We start from the raw sequence: 14,359 nt of genomic DNA on the forward strand, positions 1-14,359 counted from the left end.
GGGATGGGCCTACCTGCCGACGACGACGACGATGGAGTGGTCGTCGTCGATGCGAGGACTGACGACGCCGTCGTCGTCGACACCGTCGTCGTTGTGGAGACGGCGAGTGGCGTCACAGCTCTCTTTTGCGTTGAAGATGGCGTAGGCTTGGTGGATGAGTGCGCAGGCTTCTTAAAGGCGTGAGAGCCTGTGTCAGACACTGAGGAAGTTGTAGATTTTGCCTCTGAAGATTTCTTTTGCATCTTCATAGGAGGAGTGTCTGAGGGGCCAGGGGGGTCCCCCCTTGGCCTCTTGAGGGAGACGTCCGAAGCCATGGAGAAGCTGCCCTCTGAGGACTCCACATTATCCCTCTGTTTAAGCCTGTCCAGCCAAATGAGAAGTCGACCATCTCTATCCCTCAAGGTCTTATTAGGGAAAGAGCGACAGATTTTACAGTCCTTGGGGACGTGGTCCGGATAAAGGCAGTATAAGCACAGGTCGTGCTTGTCCTCCACATGGAGCCTTTTCTTCCCACATGAAGAGCAGGCCCTGAAAAGGGATTTCTTCTGGGATCCAGACATTCCTTAAAAATGGTAAGGCAAGACAGCACTTACTGCAAGAGAAGAGTCTGAAGTATCCCAGTTGAAGAATTTGAGAAGGTAATCCTTTTTCCAAGTGAAAAAAGTAGGTTTAGAAGATATCCTGAGGAGAGCTCAGGCTGGAGACTCCCTAGCACAACGTGCAGTAGAAAATCTGAGAGACTGAGACTCCAGCAGGGAAGGTTCTAGAGGGAGGTGATAGCTGATTGGCTGGCTCTAAGAGTTTGGTCCTTTTTGCATAAGGACGAGGATAGGCTACTAAGGGGAGGTCCTTAGGCCTATTTTTCTTTATGTAGGTCTATAGGACATTACTTTCCTATATACCGGAGGCTCCCGTCTCGACGACGGGGAATGATTCAGGCATGTGAATCTATGAAAGACACCCCTAATACTGGATAAGTGTAGGAAATTCACTTAACAAGTTAATGCCAACTCAGTCATTCTCCTGTAGGGCACTGACAGTCTGACTTTAAACACCACAAGGACCTCAAAGTGGCAGGATGAGAGTAGGCGGGTGAGGATTCAGGATCAAAGTCCCTTCCTGGAGGTTGCCCTGAAGTCCCATTCCACAGCCGCAAAGTTCACTTTGCACTTAACAGCTAAACCTTTCCCTCCTCTGCGGTTTATAATGATTAGAGCTATGTTAACGTACTCATTTTTAATATAGTCCTTGTTCCAAGTGTATTCGTATTAAAAGCAGGAATCTGTGGTCGCGCAACAACCATGGCACGGGTCAAAAGGCACCCCAACCATACATACTGGTACACAGTGCTGTCTTAGATGTTTATGTGTTGGCTTTTCAAACCTCACCAATATGAACAGATGTTTATTAGTTCTATACAAAAAGTACTCACTATATACCTACATTGCAATTCTATATGCATTTAAAGTGCTTGTTTAGATCATGTTGATTATTTTCGGGTCCTATGTTATATGCCCATTTGCCAACACCTACTCCTCTGCTTCATACAGGGCAGTGAGGTGGACTAGCCACACTCAGACTGATGACGAACACCAGTCACAAATACATGTGTAACATTATCTATATCCACAAGTGTCTGGATATGTAATTTTTAATAAATTAAATATCTTGTTCTGCACGCATGAACTGTAAAAAGTAATGTATGAACTAAGGTCATATTTTACTCTTATTTTTCAAACCCAGATAAACCTTTTGCTCACTGCATACATTTGGGGAAGGATATTTGTGTCTAAACCACAACACCTCACAGAGCTTTGCGTCATGTCAATATATGCCTTCAAACATTTATTCGCTCAGTTTGATCCTGGAGATCTTGGTTTTTCTAAATCCGGTGTGTATGATAGAAATGTTAATATAACACTGTGTATATTTCGATTTCTTTGAACTCTCATCTTCACAGCTTCTGTAATACAACAGCCCTGGTTCGCTCACTACGTCCCGCATGTCACACATCAGGGAATATCCAGAAACAGCAACTCGGGCAGCTAAAACCACTAGTTCAGCCACATCAATACATATACGACTTGACAGAAATGTAACTCATTAAAAAATATATATATTTCATTTTAACCAAATGTTTGTCCAATGGCCAGTTTATCTGAATAGAAAATGTAATAAAGTAAGATGTTTACTGTCTTGTGGAAATTAGTTGCACAAATGATTAGTCACAAATAATACTATATTTTTATTTTCACATTTGCTGCTGGATCTAGGGACACATACCATGTCATTCGCCTTCTTCCAGGACTAAGGTTCAGCAGCGCACAGCTAAGTGTTTGTCAACAAAGGAAGCATCTGTGATAGTAGAATCTTACCTGCTGTTATTTTTTAAACCCATTTAAACCACTAACCTACAATAATATAAGGTACCTTTTCTATATGAGAACATGTGATCTACTGATCAAATATTTGTAGTGTCAGTTTTACTACTACACAGTTTCTAATGTGAAAGGTACTAATTATAACATTGTTTTCTTCTAGTTTCTTGGGTCAATAAACCAGATGATTCTTTAACGTTTAACAGCTCAGGAGGGTTTCACCTCTCGTAAGTCATGGCCCCTGTATGTACATACATACCTTTATTTCCAATTAACCCTATGAGTGGTTAGTGGTTTTATAAACGCAGTCATATGTAAACCAGAATGCGCAAATCGGACATTGTGGCATATGATGTAATATGTATAAGGTATTTAATGTGCTTGTTTATATCAAAAATGCAAATAAAGAAATTTAAACAAAAAAAATGAGTGGTTAGTGGTAATGCCAGCATCTATTTCTAGGTGTGTCTTGCAGTACAATTGATTTTCCTTGTGTGGTGCTCAACTTACTACAAGGCTTGGCAACAGTACTACTACAGAGTTTACTTTTTTTTTATAGCTATTGTTTTAGCTTACATGTGTTTCATTACCTGCATATACTCTATAAACCGGTCCTTTTCTTCATTCAACTCACCACTATTCCTACCACTTCCTAGAACCTCTACCACATTTACACCTAAAAACCATACCCGCTTACGTGGAGTCATCTACATTCAAGCCAAAGAAACCTACCAAGATAAGGCAAGAAAAGGTGGAGATCTGCAGGCATAGGTGGAGATCTGCAGGCACAGATTAGTGAATTTAATCTAGGAGTATGTAAAGTTGCACACCTGGATAACATTACATATTTAAAAATTCCTTCGTGAATAGGATCCACATGTGTATGTTTGTATGTGCCAAAAGATTGCCTGTCATCCATAAGGGTGAAATGTTGTCCAAAGTTGAACCAGAGAATACTATCCACAAAAATGGACACTCTAGGGATCATTATAGTTAAAGACAATGTTGTGACCGTGTTTAAACGAACACATTATGAATGGTTCCACGATGCAAGCCAATGACGGCAAAGCATTACCATCTCAATAATTTAGCTAACTATGAGTCACTGGGCCTAGTTAATACCTCTTTTTAGATAGAATGACATTATACAAAAACAATTGGGTGTTTTAGATGTGGCCCAGTACCTGAATTATTCTAAGGTTTGAACTCGAGACGATCCTTTAACAGAGAGGAGTGTTATGTATCAGGACTAGATTTATCACAAAAGGTACATCCGAATAAAAATTCCATAAAGCTGGCAACGTATCCAACTATTAGTCTAGAATATGCAGTACATGTTAATAACATTGGTGCATTCTCAATGCGCGCTCAAGGCAATCTGTGCACAAAGTGCAAAACACGGACTGAACGTCAGTTAAGCCAATACAAACATAACAGGATTGGCTTCACAGAAGGACAGACAAAATTGCAGTTCATGCAGATGACTTCTTAATTTCCTCCCAAGATGCGGATCATGCTATCCCTGCAATATTGGATGAAATATCTTATGCTGCAGTTTCGGGTTACTCGCTAAACTTTGAAAAAACAGAAGTCTTCTAATTAAATAATCTATGCTGCTCTCCATAGCGAATAAAAATAAGCTGTGAACCATCCCAAATCAAAAACTTAGGGATCCACTTTAAATATAGTGTAGATGGCACATGGAAACTATCCGCAGAAACCCACCTTTAAAAACGTTAAACTACTTGGCCCCCTAAATTCATGAAGTGGTGCAGACGTGCAGAATGCATCAAAATAATAGCTCACAAATAATCTTTTTTTCCTCCATGCTACCACAGCAGCTATCCTCCAACTTTTTCAAAAGTATGGACTCCTCACTTTCCGATTTTCTGTGGAAAGGGAAAAAGGCAGAATCTCCCTCAAAAAACTAAAATTGGACAACTGTAATGGAGGATTAAACATCCCATATTTCTACAAATACCAACAAGCCCTCCTAATCAAGTAAGCCTCTCAGTGGCTCAGCCCTTCCACCTTTGGCAAACCTTAATGGCTACACATCAAAGAACACTTTACAAAACCCTTAATTAACAAACATGGACCATGAAGTCGCTTAATTTACAACTTTCCAAGTTCAGAATCAGGGACAACATGGTTGTGCTCAAAATATTAGATAAAAAAATTCCGAACAAGATTCAATCCTCAGATTTCATTTCTCTATGGAGCATCATCAAAATTGAAGAAACATCAAACTGGGTCTTCTTGGGTAACAAAAAAAGGACCTTGGCTCTGCAGGTAACCCCCAAAACATTTGCAGACCTACAAGCCACCCACAACTTAGAGTATAGACTTCTAAATATTCCTTAAACTCTGGGATGCTACGAGGAAGTCTATTAAACCCCACAAATCAGACTTTCAACTTTCTCACAAAGCTGACTAAACTGCCACATGTTGCTGTAGTAACCTCTACATTCTTAAACTCATCCTACTCTGGTAATAAGCTGACAAATGAAATCCCAAAAGGATTTGGACTAACTCACTGTCTACATTATACCATACAACCATTACTGAACACACTGGGAAGAAAAACTGGTCCCTCGCTCTAAAAAACAAAGTATCTCCTTTCCTATCACAATGTAAATACTCGACGATACATAAAGCCCACTTAACACCAGAGAAATGCTTCAAACTAGGCCTCAGAGTATCCGATCTATGGTGGAATTGCCACAAATTTCCTGGCTCTTAACCACATGCTTTTCAACTGTAAGATGCTAAAGGCCATTTTGGAAGGAAATCGAAAATGTACTAAATGACATGAAGATTCCAATAAACAGTGTCACTAGGCTCTTGGTTTCACTCCCCAGATATAAAACTAAAGTCCCATGATATGAGCCTACTAGACCTTCCAATTATAGGAATTAAAATGTTCTGTGTGAGTGGAAATCATTCAAAAAACAAATCCATCGTTCTTGGTGGGCATGGGTCTGCTTCGCAAGAAGTGCAGGTAATTACTTAATAACTTCCAGGGCACGCTCTAATTATTGAACAAACTGGATCTTTATATCCAGATGAATCAAACCACCCTGGAACATCCCCTCAGTGGATAACCCAGCATAACCACCTTGATCAATATAGTACATATTTAAACAATGCACCACAGCTAACAACTGACGAAACTTGTGTACTCACTATCATCACCATCTATACTCGTGCCGCTCAGCCTATTCTCATTTTCCCTTCTGCCCCTCTTTGTATCTTATGGGGTTTATTTCTTCCTTGCCCACTTTCCTTTTCCCATCTTTTATCTTCTGATAGAATTCCCTTTATTGATGAGGTTTCAACCAACAAGGCTATACCATAATATTCTCATTGGCTTACCATAAGTATATAATGTACCATACTAGGTTTCATTTACGTACAGCATTGTATGGAATTTGTATGTCCCTTTCCCGCAAACCCTCAAAATCAATAACAATTTTGGAAATGGAAAGTCAGTTATAACATTGGCCAACAATCATTAAACATTAAAAAAACAACAAGAAAAAGGGGTGTAGGAAGGGATTAGATAAACCTGCCTTTTAATCAATGTAGGTAGCGAGAGCAGAGGCCCTCGTGTTCTAGTGAAATAGTAGTTTATCTCCTCAAGCAACCTTTAAAATGGAAATACAAATGAGGATATAAAAAAGGTACCTTTGTTTATGATATAACTAATGGCTTCAGGTCCCAGAGTGTCGTAAAGAGGCACAGTCACCATTGAATATGTGCAGCAACCAAGTTCAGTTATCACCCACTGTAAGATAACAAAACAATTTCAGTGAAAAAGTTGGGTTTTGGTAAATAAAAGAAAGTGAAAGGAGCACTGCAGAATTACGTATCAGTACAAAAAATAGTAAACAAGTCTTGTTATATTAATTAACCTCCTACATTCTATATTGGCCTACCAAAAACTGCCAAATCCGCATGAAGCCAGTACTCACTGCTCATCAGCTATACTCTAATAAGGAGCCACAAAATATTTAGTTTTGTTAAGAACGCCTTCCCCACTCCAATCAACCTCAAGGCCAAAACTTTGTCAAAACAATTTCCATTCTGAGAGATAGTCTGCCCCTAGAGTCCATACCTGGACTGAGGATTCATGCAACATGTGGCTCATCATTGAAATAGCAGATGAAAAGGGAATAGTGATTATAACAATGATTCTCCCGCCAGTCGGAAAATGTGTTTGGTTTGAAAGTCTATTTTAACATTGCCAAAAGCACCATTATTGCCCTTCCCGAGGTCAGTCTTTGTTATTCTGTTCAATAAGGAGGGACAGGCTTCGTATGAACTTGAGTTCCACTATCTTAACTTAATAGCTTTTGATAGAACACTTGCAATGCCCTTCTCATACATCTGAAGTAATTTGCAGATGTTATTTTTTATTTTTGGCATAGAATTTTTGGTTTGGGATCAATTAAGTCTTGTTGCGAGCATGCTATCTGGTTTGTTGCCTTTCAGAAAATCTTTATAGATCATTGAGTTGAATTATGACTGGTTTATTGTGTACTATATTTATCACCTAAGGTTACTCGCCGCTTTCTGGGGTTTGTGATCGTCACGGTTTCAAATTGCTAATTCCATATAAAGTTTGATCATTTCAATTTGGCTTATTTCTATTGATCCTACTGTATTACTATTCACAGCACAATTTTAAATGTGCCACAACCTGCCTCTATTAATTTTCCTTAACCCGTTAATTGGAAAGCAGTTTGTGCTGTTAATACATAACCTTAAAAGGCCCAGTCCCAATGTCGTCGGCATGATTTTTCACCCAATTTTTGATTTAGTTGAAAGGGAATGAAGCAATTGTACCGTTTTCAAATTCATATTGCGTTTCAGTGATCTGGTCTGAAAAAGAACTAGAGCCACATTCTGAAGTATTAGTTTCAGGGACAGCAGGCCAAGGAGACCGTGCCCTTCTTCCGTCAGCCATATAAGGACACGACTCCAAATGTCTACTTCTACAAATGAACTACATTCCAGTACTAAAGGCAGCAAAACTAGTTGAAACATTGTTACATTTGGGAGCCCTCTCTCAGAGCCAATTCAAGTGCCCTGTTTTATTCTGATGAAGGTCCCAGAAGGGAGTACATTACTAGGTCACAAAATTGACGAATCATCAGTGAGGAATGTCAGGCTGCTTCTCTAGGAATGTTTTGGAATAGAACTACTAAATTCATACTGGCCCCTTCTATATAGTGCAGGCAGGTTGTTTTTAACTTCACATAGAGTGTATCACTTTTTTGTTTAATAAAGTGGGATTCACTCTAGACATGTCAACCTCCATCTGTCCAACTAATGTAGCAGCTTCGATTCATCACTGTTTTTATACTAGGGTTTTCAATATAATTTTGATCTTGAGCGCTTGCCCCATGCGGATGCATATAAGCAGCATGTTTTCAATGTGTATAGCATTTAATTTTTTTTAATTACAGTTTTATATAGCGCAAAGTTGACCCAAATCAGGTATCGGAGCGCTTTACATAGCAGAAGTAGCATTACACAAGGACACATTAATTTTTGTTAGGCACAGGGACATAAGTGATTTGCGCAGAATCACAGGAAGTTCAGCGTAATTCAATGAAAAAGTGAATGTCAACTTAATAATTTTTCTTTAGAGCACCGACACACTGACTTTAAACATTAGAAAATTCTGCTAAAGAGAATCCAACATAACCACAGTTTCTTTACATTATGTAGTCGACGCAGTGGTTTTAAAGTACTGATAAGAAACCATCTTCCCATTCCATTTCTTATTTTCTGTAAACATGACATTTTGGCTTCTGTTTCTTGGGCTTGACGTAGCTTTATTACGAGTACATCCTAACTGGATGGGCTCTCAGAATTCTCATGTGGGCTTCCATCTGGTTCATCATGACTTATTAAAAGAGGGCAAAGGTTCCAGTAATTTAAACCAGAGCTCAATCTCTGGTAGCTATGGCTTCAGAGCAAACAGGCTTCACTTAGAGAAAATTAGTTAGGCGCATCAAACGGTTAAAAAGTCAACACAATACAAATCCCCAAAAATGTAATAAGCAAAATGAAAGCAAAGAAAAAATCCAATTAGAAGAACCAGAAATATGTTTTAAAACTATTTAAAGAGAAAAGGCTCCAAGAAACAGTAAAATGGCAATCCATGATCATTGTTCGTAGGAGACTTGGATATAGGCACGATTTCAGGCAGACCACAATGGAGCACTGTTCATATACAACAATCCGGTTCATCCCGGTTAAACATTTTACCTTAGGACTTAGTCTCTGAAATGGAAGTCAAAATCCTTCAGCTGGGCAAGGCTACTTGATCAAGTCCTCTCAAAGCCACATAACCGGCAAAGTCCCGATGAAGCAGTTTGTTTTAGGGGAAAGCTCAGAGCAGAAAAGTTCAAATTTGGCAGTCCATGGAAATTCTCCCAGTTTGATAAATTTTGCGCCTTTGCCCCGTTAAGATTTCTATGTTCCGACTAAGGGGGTAATTACGATGGCGTAACAATCGCCGACCTTCACACCATCGTAACGTAATTTACCCACCACCATATTCCGATGGCGGTCGGTATCGTGGCAGACGGAAAGTCTGTCCGCTGCTCGGGAATCTTTACGATATCTGGCTGGACGGAGCTGGGGCACATATATGGTGGCAGAGCCTAGCAGGCACCACCATCCATTTTATGATGTATGGTTTTCAAGGCCTTTCCATGGCGGCGATGCCGCCATGGAAAGTCTGGCGGGGATTTGCATTGGGGGCCCTTTGCGGGCCCCTGAGGGGCTGGGGGTGCACTTGGGGGGGGTACCCATGGTACCCTTCTGCATGTATGCACATGGTGGCAGGCATCGAGCAGTGCCCGCCATGTTGTGCAATGAAATGCACAACATGGCATTTTACCATTGGGGCGGGTGCTGCAGCCAACAGCACCCACCACAATGTTAAAATGCCAGATGCGACCGCCACCGCGGTGGACGCATCATGATCAGGGGTGCGGGACCGCCACTTGGCAGGAGGGCTGTCCCGTTTCTGCTAGGATGGAGAGCGGACCCAGGTCCGCCCACCATTCTAATAGGCCCCCAAGTCTCTTTTAAAAGCTCACAATCTGTCAGTGGGACGGTTCCTATACTTTTCAAAATATTCCTACAGCACTCAATATGGCCTTTATGCTAAACTCCCGATGGCCCTCATGCGGCTAGTGTAGGTGGGGTGAACTCCAAGACTTCAATGGGAGACTTTGACCCTGCTGTATGACATGGATGGTTGGGGGCACGGGGAGTATGAGCTATACCAGACGTTGAGATATTTTACCATGCTGCTCAATCAAAATAAAAAACTATAATGGTAGCGACTGCCATACAAGACCCAGTATGTCATGATCAATCTCCGGTCATACTGGGCGACCTGTACACTTGCATGACAGTTAAAATTCAGAGAGAGATTCATGACATTCAGACAGCACTTTGCATGGTGTAGTACATCTGGCGTATGATGAAAAGACCCGGTTTTGGGCAACTTTCCTCCTCACAATAGACAACCTCTCCCTCCAACCCAGGATGAAGGGATAAGGGATAGGATGCATAATACTACCCTGCTAAAGGTGGGGCAGATGTTCGTAGATGGCATGTTTTTCAACATAGATCAGTTGTGGGCAGCCATGGCCACCTCACCTGTAGACTACATGCATATACAGCATGCTACATCCTCTGTATGGCCCGCCTTCCCCAAGGAGCCCCTGGAGTCTTGCCCCTACCCCCCACTCAATCGCTCAAATACGCTATAGACCATAGACTGGGTTGGTTATATATGATGTACACAAAGATTAGCACAAACACGGACACCACAGCCCTTGAGAAATCAAACGTAGACCTATCTTGTGATATTGGCCCAGAGGTCTGGAAATTGTTGTACTCTAATCAAATTGGTATCAGTTAATTACAGACAAACTACAGTATGGCTGTGCTAGTCACCCTCCCCTCCCCCCCCCCAACCACGATTGGGCAGTGATATTTAGGATAGAAAGTGACATAATTGGAACTGACATCCACTGCAACCCACTGATTGCTTTGCTGGGCGACACTAAACCTGTTCTGAGCCCAAAAAAAGATTCGTGGGTGCACTGTTACTGCTGGCCAAGAGCCAAGTGGCTTGTTGCTGGATAAGAGCTCGCCCACCTCCCCTACCAAAAACTGTAAAGTGGCTGAAAGATGCCGCTCTCTCAAGGAACATGGGGAGAACTATGCCTAACTGCATCATCCTCAGGCTCGCCCACAAGACATTTGGGAAACATTTCAGCATACCTTGCCTCACCGATTACGAGGGGCAATCTACTTCATAATGTCATTTAAGCACAGCATCTGTGCATGCCTACCATGAATACTCTGCTGTGTAATGAAAATATGGTCTTCCCTAAAAATGGTGAAAAAAAAAAAAAAAAAAAAAAAGATGCATCAATGGAATGCTGGCGGCTGTACCAGACTAAGAGTTCCATGAGGTTGAATACCTTCTCACCAAAGGCCCCCTGAAATGGATTAGCTGTTGCAGGGAAGCTTCATGCAGGAGAAGGAAATTGTTACGTTACTTACCCTGTAACCATCTGTTTGTGGTATGTATAGGTGTAGATTCACATGCAGTCAGTGCATACTCCTGCCAAATTTTTTCTTCAAAGAATTCTTGATGCACAACGTAGTGTGGCTCCACCCCTTGCTTGTAATGCGCATGGTCTTCGGCTTCACTGTACGATTGTTTTTCCACGATTGTTGAGGACAAGACTGGAGCAGAGTGACACAGGCAAGTGAATATGGCCATGCAAGAGAAGCACAAAATAATGGTAACTACAAAAGCCAAATGGCATCCGGAGAGCAGGGTGGGTGCATGTGAATCTACAGCACTAAATGCCACAAACAGATTGCTTACAGGGTAACATTTGCTGCTAGAGGCATGAGTGGCTGTTGATACACATGCTGTAAAGCAGTCGTCCCCTAAGAAGTGGCTAATCTGGATGTTGCAGAGGACCGAAGGAGGGTACGTAGTACAGCCTAACCAACATTTGCTTGTTGGCAGGCTAATCTGTCTACACAATAGTGCTTAGTGAAAGTGTGTGGTGTAGACCAAGTAGTTGCTTTACAAATGTCCACTATTGTGATGTTTCCAAGGAAGGCCATAGAGGCCCCTTTCTTTCTGCTGGAATGGACCCTAGGAGGATGAGGCAAAACTCTTAGCTTTTGCTTAACAGGTTTGGATACATTTAACCAACCATCTTGTTGTGCGGATTTTGGTGAGGTGTTCCTTTTATGAGGTTCAGAAAAAGCAGCAAACAGTTGCTGTGTTTTTCAAAATTGCTTTGGTCTGTCTAAATAGGACATTAAGGTTTGTTCAGCTTCTAAGGAATGAACAGCCCTTTCTGCAACGGAGACAGGAAAACTGGAAGTTCTGTAGACTGGTTAAGGTGGAAGGGAGAAACCACTGTAGGAAGAAATATGGGGTTAGTGCTGAAGGACCACCCTGTCTCGATTAACCTGAAAGAAAGGCTCTTCCAAGGTTAAGGCCTTGAGCTCACTAACATGTCTTAGTGAAGTGATCGTGACTAGAAAAGCTACTTTTCAAGAAAGAATTTCTAAGGCGGTATGAATCCAGCAGCTCATGCAGGGGCCCATAAGTCTGAGGACAATATTAAGATTTCACACCAGAACTGGAGGTAGGCCTCTTCTGAACTCCTCCCTAAACGTTTTAATGACAGGAATCCTGAAGAGCATCACATGTTGGCTATTGGAGATATGAAGCCACAGCCATCAGGTGAGGCCAAATGGCAGTGAAAGCCAGATCACTCATTTGGAGGTTGAGTAACTAACAAACAAAGTGGCTACCAGGAAGCAGTAGAAAGCAACCCTTTCAATTTGTCAACATAGCAGGCATGAGTAGTTGGGCCTGCATGCTTCCTTAAGAATGTTCATGCATTCTGGGGCAAGACGGAAATAACCAACTTCGAACACTTCAGGAGCCAGATCGCAAGGTTGAGACTCTTCGGGTGCCCGATTTCTCCATGGTTCTGCGCGGGAAGGTCTGTCCTGTTGGAGGGGAGGGAGGGGGGGGGGGGGGGTCTCTCCTGCGAAACCACCAAAAAAGTTAGAGGTTAGAGAAGAATAGTGAACCAGAGTGGTCTGACCCACGTCGGGACGACTGGGATGAGAGGACTGCCATAGCTTCCGAGCCACGAATGGATTAAGGGGGTGGGAGTGAATTGGAAATGCATAGGCTATCCAGGATTAGTTTATCCATAGTGCACTACCCACTGACTGTGGGTGAGGGAATTTGGAGGAGAAGTTTGAGCAACTTGCGCTTTCTGTTGTAGACAAAAAGGTCTGGAAACAACCATCGCTGGAAGAAGTGAAAGAGGACTGCTGGGAGGAGTTCCCGCCCGTAGACTTGTTGCCTCAGCCTGCTGAGAAGGTCGACGAAGTTGCTGTCTATTCCCAGGAGTTGCTGCACCAATAGTTGGATCCTGTGGTGGAAGGCACAGTACTAGATGGACTGAGCGAATAGAGAAAGCTGAGGAGAGTGAGTGTCCCGCTGCTTCTTAATGTAATTCATGGCTGTCACGTTGTCCATCCATATGAGGACTACCTTGCCCCGTATGTGGTGAAGGAAGTCCTTGAGGGCTTGGACAGCTAGCAGTTCAAGATAGTTTATGTCGAGATCCCAGTGCACGGGACCCCACTGGTCCAGGACCAGTCAAGATTTGTAGGTGCACCCCACCTCAGACCACCCCTCCAACCACTGAGGAATGAGTTGGATGTGACAGTGATCACAGTATGTGTCAAAAAAGGCCCACTCCACAACAAGTTGTTGGCATTCAACCACTTCAGAGAGGAGCACAGCGGCTAATCAGCACTAGATCTTACCAATGACTCCGATTTTGAGACCACGGATGCAATAAGCATTCGTGCAGGAATGCTCCTGCGTCGGGTACTATGGCGATGTAGGCCACAATGACTAGGAGGCACATGACTGTCCATATTGTGACCTGTTGATTTGGCTGAATAAGAGGCAGCAACATTTGGAAGGACTGGACTCTTGCAGGACTGGATAGGCCATGCCAACCTCTGCATGGAGGACGGTTCTCAAATAGGGTTGAAGTGTTTATAAAAAGGACTTTACAGCGTTGATGGTACAGGTCAGCTTCTGTAGGAGGTCTGTTGAAAGTAAATACAGCACAGGAGTCCAAGTAGTAGTTCCAGGTTGTAGTTTATTGGAAGGTTGGTTACACAGGTGAAGTAGGTAGCCATGGTAGCAGGTAGGCCAAGAAGTAGGTTGGTAAGAAGGCCCCACCAGGAGCTGCTTTCCTTCAGCTCAGCCAGGAGTCAACTGACTTACATGAGTCACACCACATTCTGTGACATCATTCAACATTCTAAATGTCCCCAGACTGAACAAAGACAGGTTGGAAAGGAGGAAGACAAGAAAAGACCTTACAACACGGTCTAACGTGACTTGGGTGTGTACACGGCACTGTTACGTTGCGCTCTGATTTAGCCAATCATTCAGGTAGGTCAATACATGGATGCCCCTTCTTCACAGGTACACGGCTACTACTGCAAGTCATTTGGTAAAAACTTGGGGTGTGGTGGTGTCCCCAAAGGGCAGCACTTTGAACTGGTAATGCCGATCACTTACAACAAACCAGAGGCAGCGACAATGCACTGGATGAATCAGGATGTGGAAGAAGGCATCTTTGAGGTACAGTGCAGCCATGAGGTCACCTTGCTGTAGCAGAAGTATGACACCCTGAAGAGTGGCCATGTGGAAGGGTTACGATAGGATATGCTTGCTCAGGGATCTGAGGCCCAGAATGAGCCTGAGGCTCCAGTCCTTCTTGGGTATGAGAAAGCAGAGGGAATATAGCCCTTGAGTCATGTAGGTGCTGTGGTACAGGTTTTATGGAACCCTTGAGGAATGCTTGGACCCC

General features: G+C 42.7%; 1 protein-coding gene across 9 annotated transcripts in view; it reads right to left on the bottom strand.

The window, feature by feature from the left end:
• ACSL1 (acyl-CoA synthetase long chain family member 1) overlaps nt 1–14,359 on the bottom strand; it is a 511,045-nt gene that overhangs the window by 229,204 nt on the left and 267,482 nt on the right. For all 9 annotated transcript variants that reach the window (XM_078678020.1, XM_078678028.1, XM_078678025.1 and 6 more), the window contains exon 6: nt 6,066–6,165. In XM_078678020.1, the coding sequence (XP_078534146.1) occupies nt 6,066–6,165 (100 nt within the window). The remainder of the gene's footprint in view (nt 1–6,065; nt 6,166–14,359) is intronic.

Source organism: Lissotriton helveticus, chromosome 2_2 (assembly GCF_964261635.1).
Source record: "Lissotriton helveticus chromosome 2_2, aLisHel1.1, whole genome shotgun sequence".
In the NCBI taxonomy this organism is placed as follows: domain Eukaryota; kingdom Metazoa; phylum Chordata; class Amphibia; order Caudata; family Salamandridae; genus Lissotriton; species Lissotriton helveticus.